This window comes from Mandrillus leucophaeus, unplaced genomic scaffold (assembly GCF_000951045.1).
Source record: "Mandrillus leucophaeus isolate KB7577 unplaced genomic scaffold, Mleu.le_1.0 Scaffold237, whole genome shotgun sequence".
Lineage (NCBI taxonomy): Eukaryota > Metazoa > Chordata > Mammalia > Primates > Cercopithecidae > Mandrillus > Mandrillus leucophaeus.
This window is the reverse complement of record NW_012102443.1, coordinates 1,254,466-1,271,201: the sequence shown is the minus strand read 5'-3', so window position 1 is coordinate 1,271,201 and position 16,736 is coordinate 1,254,466. Positions and strand designations below refer to the sequence as shown.

Genomic DNA, 16,736 nt, shown 5'->3' with positions numbered 1-16,736 from the left:
CGGGCTTTGGAAAGAGCAGTGAAGCGCGGCCCCACCGCGTCCCCCAGGGCTAGTGGACGTGAAGTGTCCCTGCAGGCTGAACTCTGACTGGTGACAACAGGTCAGCGTCCGCACTCCCTGGAGACTCGGAGCCTGGACTTGCCAAATTTGGTACCTGCCTATCGTTTTATTTCTTTGAGATGGAGTCTCTCTCTGTGGCCCAGGCTGGAGTGCTGTGGGGTGATTTTGGCTCACTGCAGCCTCCACCTCCCGGGTTCAAGCTATTCTCCTGCCTCAGCCTCCAGAGTAGCTGGGATTACAGGTGCACTCACCACGCCTGGCTAATTTTTGTATTTTTAGTAGAGATGGGATTTCACCGTGTTAGCCGGGATGGTCTCGAATTCCTGACCTCAGTTGATCCACCCACCTCAGCCTCCCAAAGTGCTGGGATTATAGGCGTGAGCCACCGTGCCGGGCCTGTTTTTTTTTTTAATTTTAGATTCACGGATACATGTGTGGGTTTGTTATGTGGGTATATAGTGTGATGCTGAGGTTTTGGCTTCTAACGATCCCTTCACCCAGGGAGTGGACGCGGTTCTCGACAGGTGGGTTTTCCAGCCCTCGTCCTCCTCCCACCCGCCCCTCTGGAGTCCCCGGGTTTTCCAGCCCTCGTCCTCCTCCCACCCGCCCCTCTGGAGTCCCTGGCGTCTGCTGTTCCCTCTCTGTGTCGTGTGCACACAGCGTTCAGCTCCCGTGAATAAGAACACGTGGTTTGGTTTTCTGTTCGGGTGAGTTCTCAGGCCGACGGCCTCCAGCTGCCATGTGCGGCTACAGGGGACGTGCTCTCCTCCATTATTCTGGCTGTGTTGAGTTCATGGTCTGTCTGCACACGTGAGGCCGCCTGTCGGGTCACATCCCAGCACGGGCGTCAGCCAGAGTCCACGTCTGCGGCTTTGTGAGTTACGCGGCCATGGCTCAACTCTGCGCTGACAGCCCCACAGCGGTGGCCACAGACAATAGTAAGCAAATGGGCATGGCTGGGCGCCAATAAAACTGTATTAAAACAGGCGAGGGGCTGGGCTGTGGCAGGGCCCAGGCCCCACCCCCCAGCTCAGCTCCAAGGAAGACACACACAGCGCTGCTGCCTAATCCTCTTTATTTGGTCTCTGCTGAGGCAGTCGCACCAGCCTCCTAGACACAGCTGCAGGTTTGTCGCCGTCCGTGTCCCCCAGCACCCCTCTTACCAGACCATGAGGAGCTGCGTTGTGAGGTGTGAACTTAGGTCTCGGTTGGAGGGCTGAGCGGTTGCAAGGGCTGGGGGAGGCTGCTTGGAGCATGGGAGGCCACGGGTGGAGGACGCCGGGGCGCCGCCTGGCGTGTGGTCTGGGGCTTGGCCACCCTGTGGGGCGTAGGGGGCTGTGGTACATGCAGAGGCGGCGGCCGTCCCGGCAGCCTGGCCAGGAGATACCGTGGAGAAGGCACGTGTTTGAGTCGGCGTCACTGTCCCCAGACACCCTCCCTTGGGTAGAGCCGCCTGTCCTAGGAGGAGCTGTACTCCAGCTGCAGTGGCTGACACCCTGGTCACTCAGCCACACCCCAGCCCCTTGGCCTCTGCTGTCCTGGCCGCACATAGAGCCCTGCCCTGCTGTGTCTGCTGGGCATACCCCGGCCACTCAGCGACACTGGCTTGGCCCAGCGCCTTCCCGAGGTCCGTGGGGGTCTAGGCAGAGGCGGGGTCAGTGCCGTGCGTGTTTGATCCAGTTTCTGATCATCCACTTCTGCCCCGAGCACCTCTGCACCACCAGCCGGAGCCCGAAGTTGGCGTCTTTGGACATCTCCACCTCCAGGCAGCGGCCCGTGGCCCGGCTCACAATGGGGCCACTCTGTGGGGACAGTCACACCAAGTCAGCCGGGGTCAGACGTCCTCGTCCCCCACCCCCACCCCCACCCCAGGGAGGCTGCTTCGTGCTCTCAGCCCTCGTGCTCATTCTTGGGGCAGTTCGAATGGAAACTCAGCATCACAGCAGCACCCGGGGACCAGGAAGGGGCTGACGTCAGTGGAGCTTTGAGGATCTCCCATCGTTCCTGCAGAGCAGCCCAGGTTGGAATCACACCTCATCCCCTCCCTAAATCCTGCCTCTACCCTGGGCACCTGAGGCTGGAAGAGGCAGATGCAGGGCTATGATCAGACTGTCCAGCCCGGCCCCTCTCTGGCTGTGTGACCCTGGCCAGTCACCTGCCCTCTCTGCGAGCATCGGGGCCCTCGAGGGAGCAGCTGATCCAAGGCCCCGTCCCCTGACCACCCACTGCGGCACTCCAGCTCCCACCTAGAGGGCTGGTTCTACTGGCAGAGGCGCCCAGGGGTCCCAGCGGCCCTGTCCCAACCCCACGGCCCCCTTTCCCCAATGGCTGACCTGGGTGAAGTCCCACAGCCGCTGTGTGGGCCTTGCCACATCCTCACACTTCCTCAGGGTGGGCGTGCGGCCCCTGCCGTCATCCACCAGACACTTGGAGTCGGGCAAGAAGGCTGTGGAGCCCAGAGGCCCCAGCTGCAGCAGGCCGTCAGCGCTGTACCGCACCAGCTGGGGACAGGACCACCGGGGCTGTGTGTGAGCAGCGTCCAGGCCCGGGGGAGCCATGGCCCGTGCTCCAGCCCAGGCTCTCCCTGGTAAGCACAGAAAGGCTGTGCGAGCTGCCGCGAGCTGCAAACGGGGCCCTGAGCGGCTGCCTTGGAGCCTCCCACCCTGGGGACACTGTTGTGGGTGGGAGAGGCCTGCTGGGCAGGGCCCATGTGGGGATGTGGCTGGACAGCGCCCAGAAGCTCCGCCGGGCCAGGCTCCCGACAGACGTCATGAACGGGGCTCAGACTCAGAGCGTGGCCCCACTCGTTTCAGGGAGGACAGGAGTCGGGTTTACTTTGGGTGACATGCAGAGCTCACTGAAAAGCGCCGTGTGTGAGCGGAACCCGCATTCCCGTGGGGCTAGAAATGCCCAGCTCTTTATGGAGGTTGTGGTCAGAATGGCTCGGACCTTCACTATGGCCAGTCCCTGACCGCCAATTCCACGGGGCTGGGCCCGCAGTGCAGGGGAGTCCCGCCCAGGGGGGGATGGTTTCGCCACACTGCCCAGACTGGTCTCAATTCCTGGGCTTACGTGATCAAGCAGACTCTGGCTTGGCCGCCCATCATGCTGGGATGACAGGTGTGAGCCGCTGCGCCCGACCCAGGCTGTTTTCAGTGCACCACGTTCTGCTGCCTTCCAGGTGGGGCAGGCTGGGAGGCCTCTTCTAGAGGGGCCCTCAGGCTGCTCCAAGCCCTGGGATGCAGCCCTGGTGGCATCAGAACACCCCAGCAGGCTGGCCCCGTGCCTCTGCCCCAGGGTGTGGGGTCTGGGGTGCTCCCCTTGGGAGCTCCGTGGGTGGCTGCTACTCCTACCTGGGAGGACATCCCGTGGCAAGGGTAGAGGATCGCCCGGTCGCCGTCCTCCGCTCCCTGGTCCAGGCAGTAGCCGCTGGCTTTGCTGTTTCTCACCTGCAACCAGAAGCCCCAGAGAACGTCCAGGGTCACCTGAGGGTGGAGCCCCACAGAGCTTCGCGCAGCCAGCACCTGAGCAGGTGCTCCCCGGAGGAGGGGGGCTTGTGGAGGGCCCGGGTGGGTGGGCTGCCTGCGAAGGGACTTGCTGGACCTCCCGGGAACGGGCGGCCGACCGAGTTTGTCACTGATGGAGACATGGACGTATCTGCCATGCACAGTTGGAGACGTGGCCATCGGTCAATAGGGGAGGCTTGAGGACGGCGGTGTCAGTCTTTCTCAGCAGCACGGATGGAGGCCCTAAGCCGGGGGTGGCTTCCCTGCCTTGCCGCCTGCTCCCTGCACCCTTGCAGCTCCCACTGAGTGGGCAGAGACCGCTCGCCGGCCTTGGAGTCTGGGCTGGCCTTGGCTTGGATCCTTGGGAGACCTTCCAGCTTCCACTCCATCTGGGAAGGAATCCTGACACCACTCTGAGAACAAACCTGGGCCAGCCTGCTGGGCTGTGAGTTGTCATCGGGCAGCCAACCTCCAGCCACCAGAACGGGCCCATCCGAGATCAGCACAGCCTGGCCCGGGCCAGCAGCACTGCCCAGGTGGCCCTGGCTTGTGAGCGAGGGTAGACGCTTATTGCTTTTGTCCACTGCGTTTCCAGGCTGCTGGGTTTGCGGCGGCAGCTAACCCCTCCATCATGGCCACCGCAAGAGGGCACACAGGTTTGAACTGGGACCGCTGAGAATGTTGACTACAAATTAGAAACGCCCAGCTGCTCTGGGTGGGCGGTGCCTGAGCTTGGCTGATGGAGGGTGGAGTGGGCAGAGCAGAAGCACAGGGAGGCTGGGGGACGGGGCGGCACACCGATGCACTCTCAGCGCTGCCTGGGACACCTCTGTGCCCAAGGGACTGAAGTCAGCACGGCGTGGACCAGGAGCTGAGGGAGGGGAGGCTCAGCGAGGAACATCCACCCCAGGGACCCTTCTCCTTGCCCCATCCAAATGCCAGCTCAGGGCTGGGACACTCGAGTCCCATGGTGGGAGGCACCCTGTCCCCTGCATAGACCAGGGGGAGGGCAGAAGAGCAGCACCTTCTTGCTGGCTTTACAGAGCGCAGTGCAGGTGGGGGCCGGCAGAGACGGGGCCTCTGTGTAGCTGATGTGCCTGTATGAGTGTGGGCGTGCATATCACCCATCGTGTGCGTCTGTGTGGGCACCTGCATGCACACGTGGTGTGGGGCTCTGCATATGTGGATGCAGATGTGTACACACACACGCACATTATTGCACCTTGATAAGTGCTTGTATATCTGTGCACACGCAGGCCCCTTTGGGGTTCATGCACTTAGTGAAACATACATTTGTGTATGAAGAGCTCTGTGTCTATGAGCAAAACTGTGCAGATGTATACACTCGTGTCCACGTGCACTTGTACATATGTTTGCATGGATTTGCGTACATGCCTGTGAATGTGTCCCTGTACATACGTCTAGGTGAGTGCATGCATGCCTGTGTGCACATACATGTGAGTGCATACATCTGAATCAGGCATGTGAACACGTGTATGCATGGATGTGACTACATGTCTGCCTCTAGGCAGGTCGCTGTGAAGGAATGGGTGTGTATGGACATGTGTGTCTGCAGGTGCATGTGTTCATGTGAACCTGCACCTTGTGTGTGCACGCGGATGTGCCTGCCTCCCCCTGAATGCACACGTGTGTGCGGGCGTCGGGGCAGAAGGCCTGGCGGGCTGCGGGGCCCTCGGGGGAGGCGCTACCTCTCCGTACGTGAGGGTGTTGTTGTAGATCCTCATCTCCGGGTACACGTTCTCCAGGTACCACTTGAAGCTGCGGCACTTCAGCCTCTGGCGCAGGGCCAGCCTCTCAGACACGTCCCCGAAGTCCACCCCTGGGTTCTGCAAGGCCGGAAGTAGGTGGGAGGGCACGAGTGTCACTGTCCCCCTGATGAGGTTGGGGGGGCTCCAGGGACTGAGTCCCCTCACAGGAGCAGCCTCCCCCAGGTGGGACCCCCCAGCCTCCCACTATCCACAGAGGGTCTGAGGCAGCTGCTCCTGAGGGGAAGGGCCCTGCTGAAGACCAGCCCCGGCCTGGACAGATGGCCCCTGCTGCAGCCGGCTAGTCCGCACCCACCTGGGCCCAGGAACCTCCTGCCTGAGAGGACGGCCCTGCTCACCTGGCGTGACCACTGGAGGGTGGAGACCAAGGTCAGCCATGTCTACGAGGCCAGGCCGGTGAGGACCCTGGACACCAAGGCTCGGGGGCTCCTGGCTGGCCCCGCCTGGCGCGTGTTGTCACGCATGGGTGCTGGAGAATCAAGTCCATGGGACCCCCCGGGAGGGGACACCTGGGAGCTCGCGCCTGGTCTCTCCTGGGCCTGGCCTGGGCATCTCTTCCCTCTGCCGTGAGAACCCACAGCCGAGTGTGGGGTCTGTGTCTTCCTGGGATTGTGAGGCCTGAGGGGCTGTGGGACCAGCACTCTCTGATGGCCAGCCAGCCCTGAGGGAGCACCTGCCTCCTGCCCAGGGACCCTCCAGGCTCAGGCCTTGTGAGGAGGGCAGACGACTTGGCCTGCGGGGCTTGGGCTTGAATCCTGTCACCTTCTGGTGTGTGGCCCTGGGACAGTCCCTTACCCTCTCTGTGCCTCAGTTTCTCATTGGTAAAGTGGGGCGATCACACCAGAAACTCGTTGCTTTGTTATGAGGCTTTGATTAGTCAAGGGGCTCACGCCGGGGCCCTTGGACACAGGGAGGTGACAGCCATTTGCCGGCCTCACTGCCTGGGGGCCTGGAGCCCCTCACTCAGTTGCCCACACACTTGGGGACATCGTCACCCTGCACGTTTTCCAAATCACTTCATGGAAAACAAGGCTGTAGGAGCACCGGGTACCCTCTTCTCATCTCTCAGACACAAGTGCACGTGTCCACAGACTCCTGACCTGCCTGACGGAAGCTGCCGTGGGAGCTGATCTGGGGGTGGGATGCTGGGTTTGCACGGTGAATGGTCCAGCCTGGGTCCCCTCCAGGCCGTGTCACCCACACGCTAGGGTGCAGTCCAGCAGGGGGTGGTGAACCAATTTAGGGGCTGTAGTGGAATTTTTAAGAAGTAGTATATTGTGAATGAGAAGGATGACTGGTACTGTGGATGCAAAGTGCTGTATGTGGACGGATGTAAATATACACGCGTGTGTGCACACTGGGTCATGACTTAAGATCTGGTTCTTACTGGGGTTGATGCAAAAAACAAGGCTGTTTCTAAGATGAGTCCTCCCAGAACTCAGGGACCCACGGCCTGCAGTGGCCAGGGAAGGAAGGGGGTGGTTCCCAGAGACGCTGGTGGGTGGCGGGATGGGCGGAGGGTCACGACCTCCTGTCTCAGCACCTGCCCTTCTTAGGCTTGTGGGGCTGGGGCGCTTTGAGAAGAGCCAGAATTCAGGCTCTTTATGGGAAATTGGTCGACTACAAATTAGAAAACAAACAGCAATCCTCGACTTGAAGCAGGTCAGCCACTCACAGGCCAAAACCCAACAGGAAACAGCCAAAACATCCATCCACGAAGGAGGATCCACACGACCGGACCGTTCACACCGTGGACGTGACTTAGCCACGGCGGGGGTGACCTGGAAAATGTGGTGCTGAGGGCGGGAAGCCACACAGTGTATGAGCCGTTCACGAAACAGCCAGACATTTGAGGCTGCCCAGGGCTGGGGGAGGGGGCCGCGCTGGGTGCTAAGTGGGGCCCTGGCTGAGGCAGCGGCACCAGGTTGGGGAGAGGCCGCCCCTCCCTGGCTTCTAACCACCAGCAGTTGAGAGAAAAACGTCCACCACAACAGGTTTGGTGTGAGCTGGTCTCTTCCCAGTGTGAGGAAGGCTCCTTCGCAGGCAGACAGCTCACCCACTCACACCCACTCACACCCACTCACACTGCACGGGGCCTCCCTGCGCCCAGCCCTACCATGACGTTGACCCCGACCCTGGGGCGTGGCCCCGGCTCCCGGCCGTGGGGGACTCACCGTCATGGGGATGTTCCAGGCCATGTACACGTGGGACTTGAAGTCGTCCATCCACACCTCGGCGGCGCGCAGGGCATTGCGCTTGGCATAGTAGTCGATGTCGTTGTTGTAGGGCTTCCTGGTGCGCTCGATGTGGGCCACGCGGGAGCAGGGCAGCACCTCCATGCTGCCACCACACTGCCACACCTACAGGGAGATGGCGCTGGGTGCGGGCGGCCTTCCCGACAGGCGGGCAGCCCAGCCAGCCAGGGGCCTGTGAGAGGCCGAGGGGCCCGGCCCTCCGTTCCCGGGGCACCTGCAGGCCTGGTGGGCCCCAGGGCTTTGCCTTCTGGGGGCTGTTTTCAGGGGACCCCGCCCACAGAGAAGGTGCAGGTCTGGGCTGTGTCTGGTGCAGGCTCCTCTTTCTCTTGTACGTTACACGACGGCCGTGGGGGCTGGTGGGGCAGTTATTCCACCGACCTGAACACTTAACAGGTTTTTCATCCTGTGGTTCCCACCCCCAGTGCTTGTTCTGTGCAGGGAACCCCCCGCCCCACTGCACCACCCACCTCCCCCAGCACCCGAACACACCAACAATCTGTTTACAAACAGCCGCTTGCTGTGCAGATGCCGCTCCACACATGCCCAGAACACACGCAGCCTGGGTCTGAACAACAGCCCAGCAAATAAACGCCCGCAGCCCCGGCTTTCCGACCCCCACACAGTAGAGATGTATCTGTCACTACGTATCCTCGTGTGCTTCCGTGTTGTTTCACTGAACACTGGCCTGTCCCGCCGCGCTGTCCTGCCTGTGAGGGTTTGTTTTGTGTCAACGTGGCAGAGGACAGAGCTCCGGGACATTTGCTCTCCCCTTATTCTGGGTGGTCTGTGCATGGCCTCTGGTGGGAGTCGTGTTTAAATCTGTCCCCTGCAGGCCTGAGTAGGACAGAAAGGCTGAGGAAGGGAGTGTTCACACTCTGCTTGATTCGGGCTGGGACGTGGGTCCTCTCCTGCCTTCAGGCTTGGAACTCACGCCACCGGCTCCCCTGGGCACCTGCCAGCCGACAGCCAGTCTCGGTATTCTCAGCCTCCATAACCGTGAGTCAATTCTTTAGATGAACATCCACATCTAAACCCTGGAGAGCCCTGAGCCAGCCCCTGTCCCATCCCATCCACCCCATAAAAAAATGCTGGTGCCTCCCACAGGCTGACGTCACTATGAACAAAGGGGTCTGATCCACGTGGCCCAAGCTCTGCTGTGCTCAGGTCCTCAGCCCTGAGCCTCCCGTGCTGGACGTGTGTGCCAGGCCCCAGGCGGGCACTGTGCTTGCCTCATCTCCTGAATCTCCCCCCACCACCCGAGAAAGGGTGGGCAGCCCTGGCATTGCCCGTTCCCTCCGCGGTGCTGAGAAGGTGCCGAGGGCAGGCCAGCTGTGGGGGTGCACAGGGCGGAGCCTCTGCCCAGCGGAGCTTGGATCCCTCAGTCGTCCCTGGACTCTGGTTCATCCTGGTCCAGGCTGCTCTCATCTCCAGGCCGTTATCTTAATCACGTCTGCAAAGACCCCTTTTCCCAAAGAGGGCCACCCTCACAGGGCCCCCAGCTGCATCCTCGGGGGCCGCCTGTCAGCCCACCCCAGAGCCCCAGTCCCTCGTGTGAGGAGCAGGGGGCTCCTCCCTCCCTGTGACTCTCTGCCTTCAGGAAGCCAAGTCCCAGGTGGGAGAGAGAACCGGGAGTCCATGTCGCTGATCATTTACGGCCTCTCCCACACCACCCGCCGCAGGACAGACCCAGACGCGCTCCCTCCTCGAGGAGATGATTACACAGCACGCGGCTAACGCCAGTCCCTCTGCCCCAGTCCGGCGACCCAGAGCCTCCTCGCTGCTCAGCCCGGCCCGGGACACCCCACGCCGTAGTCCCACATCACCCACAGGGCTCCGGCTCCTTCCCCAGGACGGTGGAGTCTGTGCTGCTGCGCCCGGCTGAGGTTGGCCTCTGCGTCCCGAGGGAGTGAACCGCGTTTCTGCATCAGGTTCACGTCCTGGCAGGAGGGTGCCCTGGGAGCGTCGTGGTTTCTGGGTTCTGTCTGTTGTCTCTGCTGTGGGACAGCCTGTCTGAGAAAAGCTGGCCTGGAGCTGCTGGGAGCTCAGCCTGGGGTTTTCCAGGCACCTGAGCCGGGGCTTCCTTTCTGCCTTCGAGACCAGCATTGGGATTTCTGTTCGCGGCGGGAAGGGGCCTTGCTGGTGAACCCCGTACGCCGCCCTCCCACTCTGCCGATGTCTCCACCTCAACCTGAGACCACCCAGGTTTCACGAGAAGGACGGGGTGGGGGCCCACGGGGGAAAGAGCCTCGGAGCCGCCCTTCACCGGAAGGGGTCAGAACGGAGGAAGCTCCACAAGGGTGAGACAGAGCCTCGTCCTCCATCATCCACCCGCCCGTCTTCAGGAGCACCTGGCACACTGGCCTCTGGGGCGGCCTCCAGCAGCTTCAACCTCCCTGTGTACCCCCAGCACTGAGGCCACAGACTTGGTCCCCCCACCCACCACAGCATCCTGTCCTCAGGCCTCACCCCGGGGAACACGAAGCCCCCCAGGGGCTCCTGACACCTGCCTTGCCCACCCCCTGTGTTCAAAGCACCGTGGCCTTCCCAGCACCCCCACACGCACCCCTCAGGGCCTTGGCACAGGCGGTGCCCATGCCGGGCGTCCTTCCCAGGTCTCTGCATGCTCTGCTGCCTCCGGCCTTCAAAGCTCCAATGCCAGAGAGATTAAAGGCACGAAACCGGCCAGGCACAGTGGCTCACACTTGTAATCCCAGCACTTTGGGAGGCCGAGGTGGGTGGATCACTTGAGGCCAGGAATTCGAGACCAGCCCGGCCAACATGATGAAACCCCATCTCTACTAAAAATACAAAAATTAGCTGGGCGTGGTGGCAGATGCCTGTAGTCCCAGCTACTCAGGAGGCTGAAACATGAGAATCTCTTGAACCCGGGAGGCGGAGGTTGCAGTGAGCTGAGGTCACACCACTGCACTCCAGCCTGGGCGACAGAGCGACACTACGTCTCAAAAAAAAAAAAAAAAAAAAGGACCAAAACCACGGGCAGAGAGGAGCGGGTGCCGGTGCCACTGAGGGAGGACCACGGACCTGACCATGACCCAGACAGCAGCTGGGAGGAGGAGCCGAGCCCCCACACAAGGAAACGGCAAATGTGGAGATGGCAGCTGTGCCGTCGCCTGACCTGAGCACGGCACGCCGCACCCCGTGAACAGGGACAGTCCCATTTGTCCATTAAAAAAACAAGCGAGGCTGGGCAGCATAGTGAGACCCCATCTCCACAGAAACAAACAAAAGTAGCTGGGCCGGGTGTGGTGGTGTGTGCCTGCGGTCCCAGCTGCTTGGGAGGCTGAGGTGGGAGGATCGCCTGAGCCCGGGAGGTTGAGGCTGCAGTGAGCCAAGATCACACAACACTTTCCAACCTGGGTAATAGAGAGAGACACTGTCTGAACACATAAAAAGTAAAACGTCAGATGTCGCCATCAAGCCTTCAGTGTGAGTCCTCTCCCTACGTCCTGTTTAGGGCCACCATCCTTGCACCGCGGCTGGGTGTCTGGACCGGAGGCTCACACCCCTCAGTATGGCGCCGCTTCCTGTCCATCCCCATCTCCGCCTGCCCCTCCCCACGACTCAGGTCCGCAGGACAGGGTTTCTGCTCACGGCTGCCTCCCAGTGCTCATAGCGAGGCCCGGCGCACTGTAGGTGCTTGATAAACAGCTGCTGAATGGATGTATTCCCTTTAGGGACTCCATAGCCACTTACGGCCACTCTGTCCCCGGGGCTTTCTGAGGCGTTGGGGAGATTCCACGCGGGAACCTGGTAAGACTGCTGGCGGTCTACAAGGCCTCCCCAAGCCGGGTCCGCGGGTTCCAGCCCCGTCGGTGTGTGCTGAGCTTGCGGGTGGCACCGAGGCCCCTTTCCTGGGTGAATGCAGCCTCAGGTCTCTCGGCCCTCAGGTCCCCCACCATGTCTCTAGAAGGACCAAAGCTACGGGAGAGGCGAGGCTCACGGGTGGTGGGAGTCGGCTGGCTTCCATCATTAGCTAAGGACCTGTCATGGCTGGGGGCTGGGCAGGTTCAGTCTCCAGGCTTGGGCCGCAGACCCCTGAGCTTTCAGGGTGTGTGGACTGCCCCTAACCACACGGGCCCACAGCTTGTGTGACCTGGCTTTTCAGCAGTGCCATTAGCTCAGGAGTGATAAAGTCGGAGAGTGAACCCCCATGCCCTCAGCAACATCCCTTTTCCAATCCCTGCAAAACAGGGAAAGAACAGGACAGCCCCCCGCCCCCAACCCCTACCCTGCACGACTCCTCGGGCAAGTGGCACTGGTGCGCGGCGTCCCCACGCCCGGGGCAGGTCTCTTTTCTGTGTCGGAGTTAATGACCTTGTAATTGTTCACATATTTTGAAGCCAGGGACCAATACATCATCTGACTGGCAGATCTGTCTCCTGCCACGTTCCCTGGGAGACTGATGCTTATACAGAGGGAGAATTTAAAGGCCCTACCATCACAGCCTCAAGGGAAACAGTTTAAACCTTCTATAAATTTCAGATAAATATTGGCAATAAATTCTCCACTCTGTGGGCCAGAGGAGACCAACACCTAAGGATCAGGCAAAATCCTCCTGCGGGAGCCAGAGGCACGCGGCCCACCTCTCAGAGGCTCTCAAGAGGCAGGAGGCCTGGGCCCTCCCCTTGGCCACACTGGAGGAAGATCAGGTGAAGGAGGCCGGAGCCCGGCTTGCACTCTGCGCTGAGAGCAACTGGGACCAAGCTGGACTCACCTTCTGGTGTCAATGTGTGCAGCTCTCCCCACTGAGAGAGGGACGCTATCACCCTAGGCCTTCATCACGATTTGCTTGGACCAACAGAAAGGGGCAGAACCCACCCAGTGCCAAGACCAAGCTGGGCCTCGGGAGACTATGCTCACACTGATCTCTGTCTTGTAACCTGCCCCCTAGCATGAGGATGAGAGACCACGCGGAACAGAGAGAAGCCGCCCAGCTGAGCCCGTTCCTCCCTACCCCAACCAGCCAACCTCGCTCATCTGGCGGCTGAGTGCCGGCATCAGCAAGGCCAGCTGGGAGCAGAGCTGCTCTGTTCCACACAGGCCAACCCACAGAGCTGGGCCAAGGAAATGGTTGTCTTAGGCCGCAACATTTCAGAGTGGATTGTTACACATCCAAGAGCTGACACATCCATGCTGCTTCGGCAGGCACAGCTGGCAAAGACCGTCACTGCTGTGGTTTCCTTGCACGCAGCAGATAGTCAGTCAGTACTAGTTAATGCTAGTTACTAGCCATGCATCCCCACTGCCCAAGACAACCCTAGTTGATACCCCTGACTTGGGGTGATTATTAATAGCACCTCCAGTAACTCTCAGGTGTCCTGGTTTGGGTGACGATGCCTGTGGTCACCCCCATGCTACCTGACCGTCTGGCCCCACAGCCAGGGTGGAAGTCCGAGTGTCAGAGCCATTCAAACCACAGCAACTCCATATTGAACAGGGGCTGGGCAAGACGAGGCTGAGACCCACTGGGCTGCATTCCCAGACGGCGAGGGCATTCTAAGTCACAGGATGAGAGAGGAGGTCGGCACAAGACGCAGGTCACAAAGACCTTGCTGATAAAACAGGTTGCAGTAGGCCGAGCGCGGTGGCTCACGCTTGTAATCCCAGCACTTTGGGAGGCTGAGGCAGGCAGATCATGAGTCAAGAGATTGTGACCATCCTGGCCAACATGGTGAAACGCCGTCTTCACTAAAAAAATAAATAAATAAATACAAAAATTAGCCGGGCGTGGTGGCGTGCACCTGTAGTCCCAGCTACTCGGGAGGCTGAGGCAGGAGAATTGCTTGAACCTGGGAGGCGGAGCTTGCAGTGAGCCGAGAACACGCCACTGCACTCCAGCCTGGGTGACAGAGCGAGACTTCATCTCAAGCAAACAGGTTGAAGGAGCCAAGACCCACCAAAACAAGATGGCGACGAGTGACCTGTGGTCGTCCTCGCAGCACATTATATGCTCACTATAACGCATTAGCTGCTAAAACACTCCCCGCAGCGCCATGACAGTTCACTGATGCCACGGCAACACCGGGAAGTGACCCTACACGGTCTAAAAAAGGTGCAGCCCTCAGTTCCGGGAAATCCCACCCTCTTTCCCAGAAAACTCACCAATATTCCACCCCTTGTTCAGCATATGATCAAGAAATAACCACAGAAGTTAATTAATAACCAACCAGCAGCCCCGGGGGCCACTCGGCCTGTGGAGCAGCCATTCTTCTCTCCACTTCATTTATTTACTTGTCTAATAAACTTGCTTTCACCTTACTCTGTGGACTCGCCCCGAATTCTGCCTCGTATGAGATCCAAGAGCCCTCTCTTGGGGTCTGGATGGGGACCCCTTTCTGGTGACATGAGGAAGACACAGGTGGCTGAGGGGCCGTCACTAACTGCAGAGGCCACAGATGGGAAGACGGCTGACTCCTCCACAGATGGGTGGGGCCCTGGGGCCCCTCATCTGTAGGCCCCGGGCTGGGGCATCACAGCGAGAGGAGAGACAGGAGAGGGGCCCCTGCTGCGCGCGGGCGTCAGGTCAAAAATCCCCCTGTACACTGAGGACTGACGTCGTCTTTGGCAGCGCTGTGGGCCTAGCACAGGGCCTGAGGGCGAGGCCATACCATGAAGTCGGAGCTGTTCTTCTGGCCGAGACAAGCAAAGCAACAGGGCTTGTAGGGTTCTCCTGGGGGCGCTGGGGACACACGGCCTCCCTCGCGAAACTGTCATCTAGAGGGGAGGCCGGCAAGGATCAGACGTCACACTGGTCGTGTGCGGACGCAGTCGGAGGACGGACTGGGGCCGTGGGACTCGGGCAGGAGGTGCGCCCTGGCCGGGGTCGGGGATGGCTTCCCGAATCCCAGCTCTGAGCAGGAGCAGAGATGGATGATGAGTGGGGTTAACTGGCGGTGACATGCAGGCATGCTTGAGGCCCGAGCTCTGTCCTCCTGGGCCATGGGGCAGTGCAGAGCAGGCATGGGCAGGCTGTGCTGCAGTCAGGGACGTAGGGGCTCGGAGAGCGTCCTCAGGACTCCGGCTATGAGGCATTGTGAGATCACCAGGGGCAGGGTGGGTGGGAGGCACTGTTTCACTGTGAGTGAGGCCGGAGCTGTGGCTCCCAACTCCGCTGAGTCACTGGGGTTGCATCCACAAACCACCAATTCCCTGGCCCATGGGCAGCTGGAGGTGGCCGCTGATAGAATCCTGGCCGATGAGGTGGAAGCAGGGGCCTCAGAATGGGGCTCTTGGCAAAGCTGTGACTTATCCCGATTTTTTTTCTTTTCTCAGATGGAGTCTTGCTCTGTCGCCAGGCTGGAGTGCAGTGGTGTGATCTTGGCTCACTGTCACCTCTGCCTCCTGGGTTCAAGCGATTCTCCTGTCTCAGCCTCCCAAGTAGCTGGGATTACACGCGCCGCCACCATGCCCAGCTAATTTTTGTATTTTTACTGGAGACAGGGTTTCACCATGTTGGTCATGCTAGTCTCGATCTCTTGACCTTGTGATCCACCCACCTCGGCCTCCCAAAGTGCTGGGATTACAGGTGTGAGCCATCATGCCCGGCCTATCCTGATTTTTAAAAAAGGGAACAGCCTCAGCTGGCAGAACCTTTTGCCCCTCTCCGTTCTTTTTGTTAGGGATGTGGATGTGAGGTCTGGAGGAGTGGCAGCCATCTCGAGACCATGAGGCAACAAATATGCACGCCAGAGCCTGTATAACAAGGATGGCAGTGGACTGTTAGAGCCCACGCCCCCGCGGTCACCGGTGAAGCACTCGGCTCTGTGTGTTCTGAGACACGAACCTCCATCAGTGGTCACTGGTGAAGCACTTGACTCTGTGTGTTCTGAGACACAAACCTCCATCAGTGCGAGCCTGAGGAACCAAGAGGACGTCTGCTGTTCTATCCCTAACCAACAAAGCGGGCCCAGGAGGTGGCGGCAGGGTGAAGAGGAAGCCCCACAACCTTGTGCCAGGGCAGGTGGGGCCAACCTCGTCGTCTGCAGGTGAACATGAGGCCAAGGCACAGAGGCTTGGTCCCCTGCCTGAGGCCACATGGCTGGTGCAGGGTGGCAGGGAGCCCTGGCCACCGGGCTAAGCCTGAAGCTGCCTCTTCGCCTGGAGCTGTGGAACTGTCACTGAACAGGACCACCCACCCCCAGGGCTGCGGCCACCCACCCGTGCCCCTTGGCTCCTGGGCTGACTTGGTAAACCCCTGACGGGAGCAGCAAGCAAAGGGCAGGCGTCGGGGCTCCTGGTGGCTGCTCGGAGGGGAGGCGCTTGTGGACTTGGGCCCCCTCCTCGGGAGCAGGGGAGACCCTGCCTGGCTCCCGGCCCCCACAGATCTCTGGGTCTCAGTGCGTCCCGGACGAACATCTGGAAGGAGAATTCCAGGGTGGCGGTGGGCGGGGGAGACCTGACTCCCAATCCTCGACAAGGCTGGAGCTGTCACCGGCAGGGCGGTGCGGAGCGGCGTCCTCACTGTGAAGGGGTGAACTCTGGAAGCCTGGCGCTGTCCTCCCTGGGCCTGTGGCTGGGCGTGAACCGCTGCCCCCGCCTCCGTCTCCACGGGAAACACAGCCGCACCACGCAGGAGTGCCCGGCCTTGCCGGCAGCGCCGTGAACTTTACTCAGAAGCCGTCTCTCTTGCTGTCTTCATTTTCTTCCCGCCACCGCAGTGACCAGACGGTCCCTTCCTGGAGTGCCCTGTGGTTAAGCAGCCAGCCCTTCCCGCAGGAACAGGACTTCCTGCGCGGGAACAGGGACCGGCGCGCAGCCTTGCCGCGGGGTGATGTGCGTTTCTCCTGGACTCCAGACTCATTTCATTTTGTGGCTCGGCTTCTACGGCGCGGTGCGTAAAAGACCCCCCTGTGGCCATCCCCACTGCTCATGGGACCCTCTGGCTTCTCGGGCACCAAGCAACGCCCTCCCCGTGAGGTACTGGTGGGTGCCGGGGCGCTGGACACAGCTGCCACACCTTGCATCCCTCAGCCCTGCCTGACCACATGGGAAACGGGTGAAACCTGGGCCTGGAGCTTCTCCCAGCTGCCCCGGACTCTAAACCACACCAGGTGGGAACCGGCCCTGACCAAGGAACCAAGCCGGCTGGGCAGGTGGGCGAGCCCGGG

The 16,736-nt window shown here is 60.8% G+C and overlaps 1 protein-coding gene across 2 annotated transcripts; it reads right to left on the bottom strand.

Annotated features, from left to right (window-relative positions):
• Positions 1-1,013: 1,013 nt before the first annotated feature.
• Positions 1,014-9,951, bottom strand: LOC105541274 (polypeptide N-acetylgalactosaminyltransferase 9). Of its 2 annotated transcripts, XM_011982220.1 has the most exons (7): positions 9,854-9,951; positions 9,436-9,602; positions 7,528-7,713; positions 5,276-5,413; positions 3,414-3,509; positions 2,394-2,561; positions 1,014-1,862 (listed from the first exon to the last, which is right to left on the bottom strand). In XM_011982220.1, exons 1-7 carry the CDS (start codon positions 9,930-9,932, stop codon positions 1,716-1,718), a joined length of 981 nt encoding a protein of 326 aa, XP_011837610.1. In that variant the 5' UTR covers positions 9,933-9,951; the 3' UTR covers positions 1,014-1,715. The 2 variants fall into 2 exon arrangements, with proteins under 2 accessions (XP_011837610.1, XP_011837611.1); XM_011982221.1 differs by lacking the exon at positions 9,854-9,951 and having other exon boundaries at positions 1,117-1,862; positions 9,262-9,547.
• Between the last annotated feature and the right edge of the window lie 6,785 nt (positions 9,952-16,736).

Excerpts from the sequence above, each read along its gene's own strand:
- LOC105541274 (XM_011982220.1), bottom strand. The coding sequence starts at position 9,932 with ATGATGGAGGACGAGGCTCTGTCTCACCCTTGTGGAGCTTCCTCCGTT. Across the intron at positions 9,603-9,853 it reads CGGTGAAGGGCGGCTCCGAG|CAGAGACAACAGACAGAACC; the intron begins GCTCTTTCCCCC and ends GCTGTCCCACAG. Across the intron at positions 7,714-9,435 it reads GGGGAAGGAGCCGGAGCCCT|GTGTGGCAGTGTGGTGGCAG; the intron begins GTGGGTGATGTG and ends ATCTCCCTGTAG.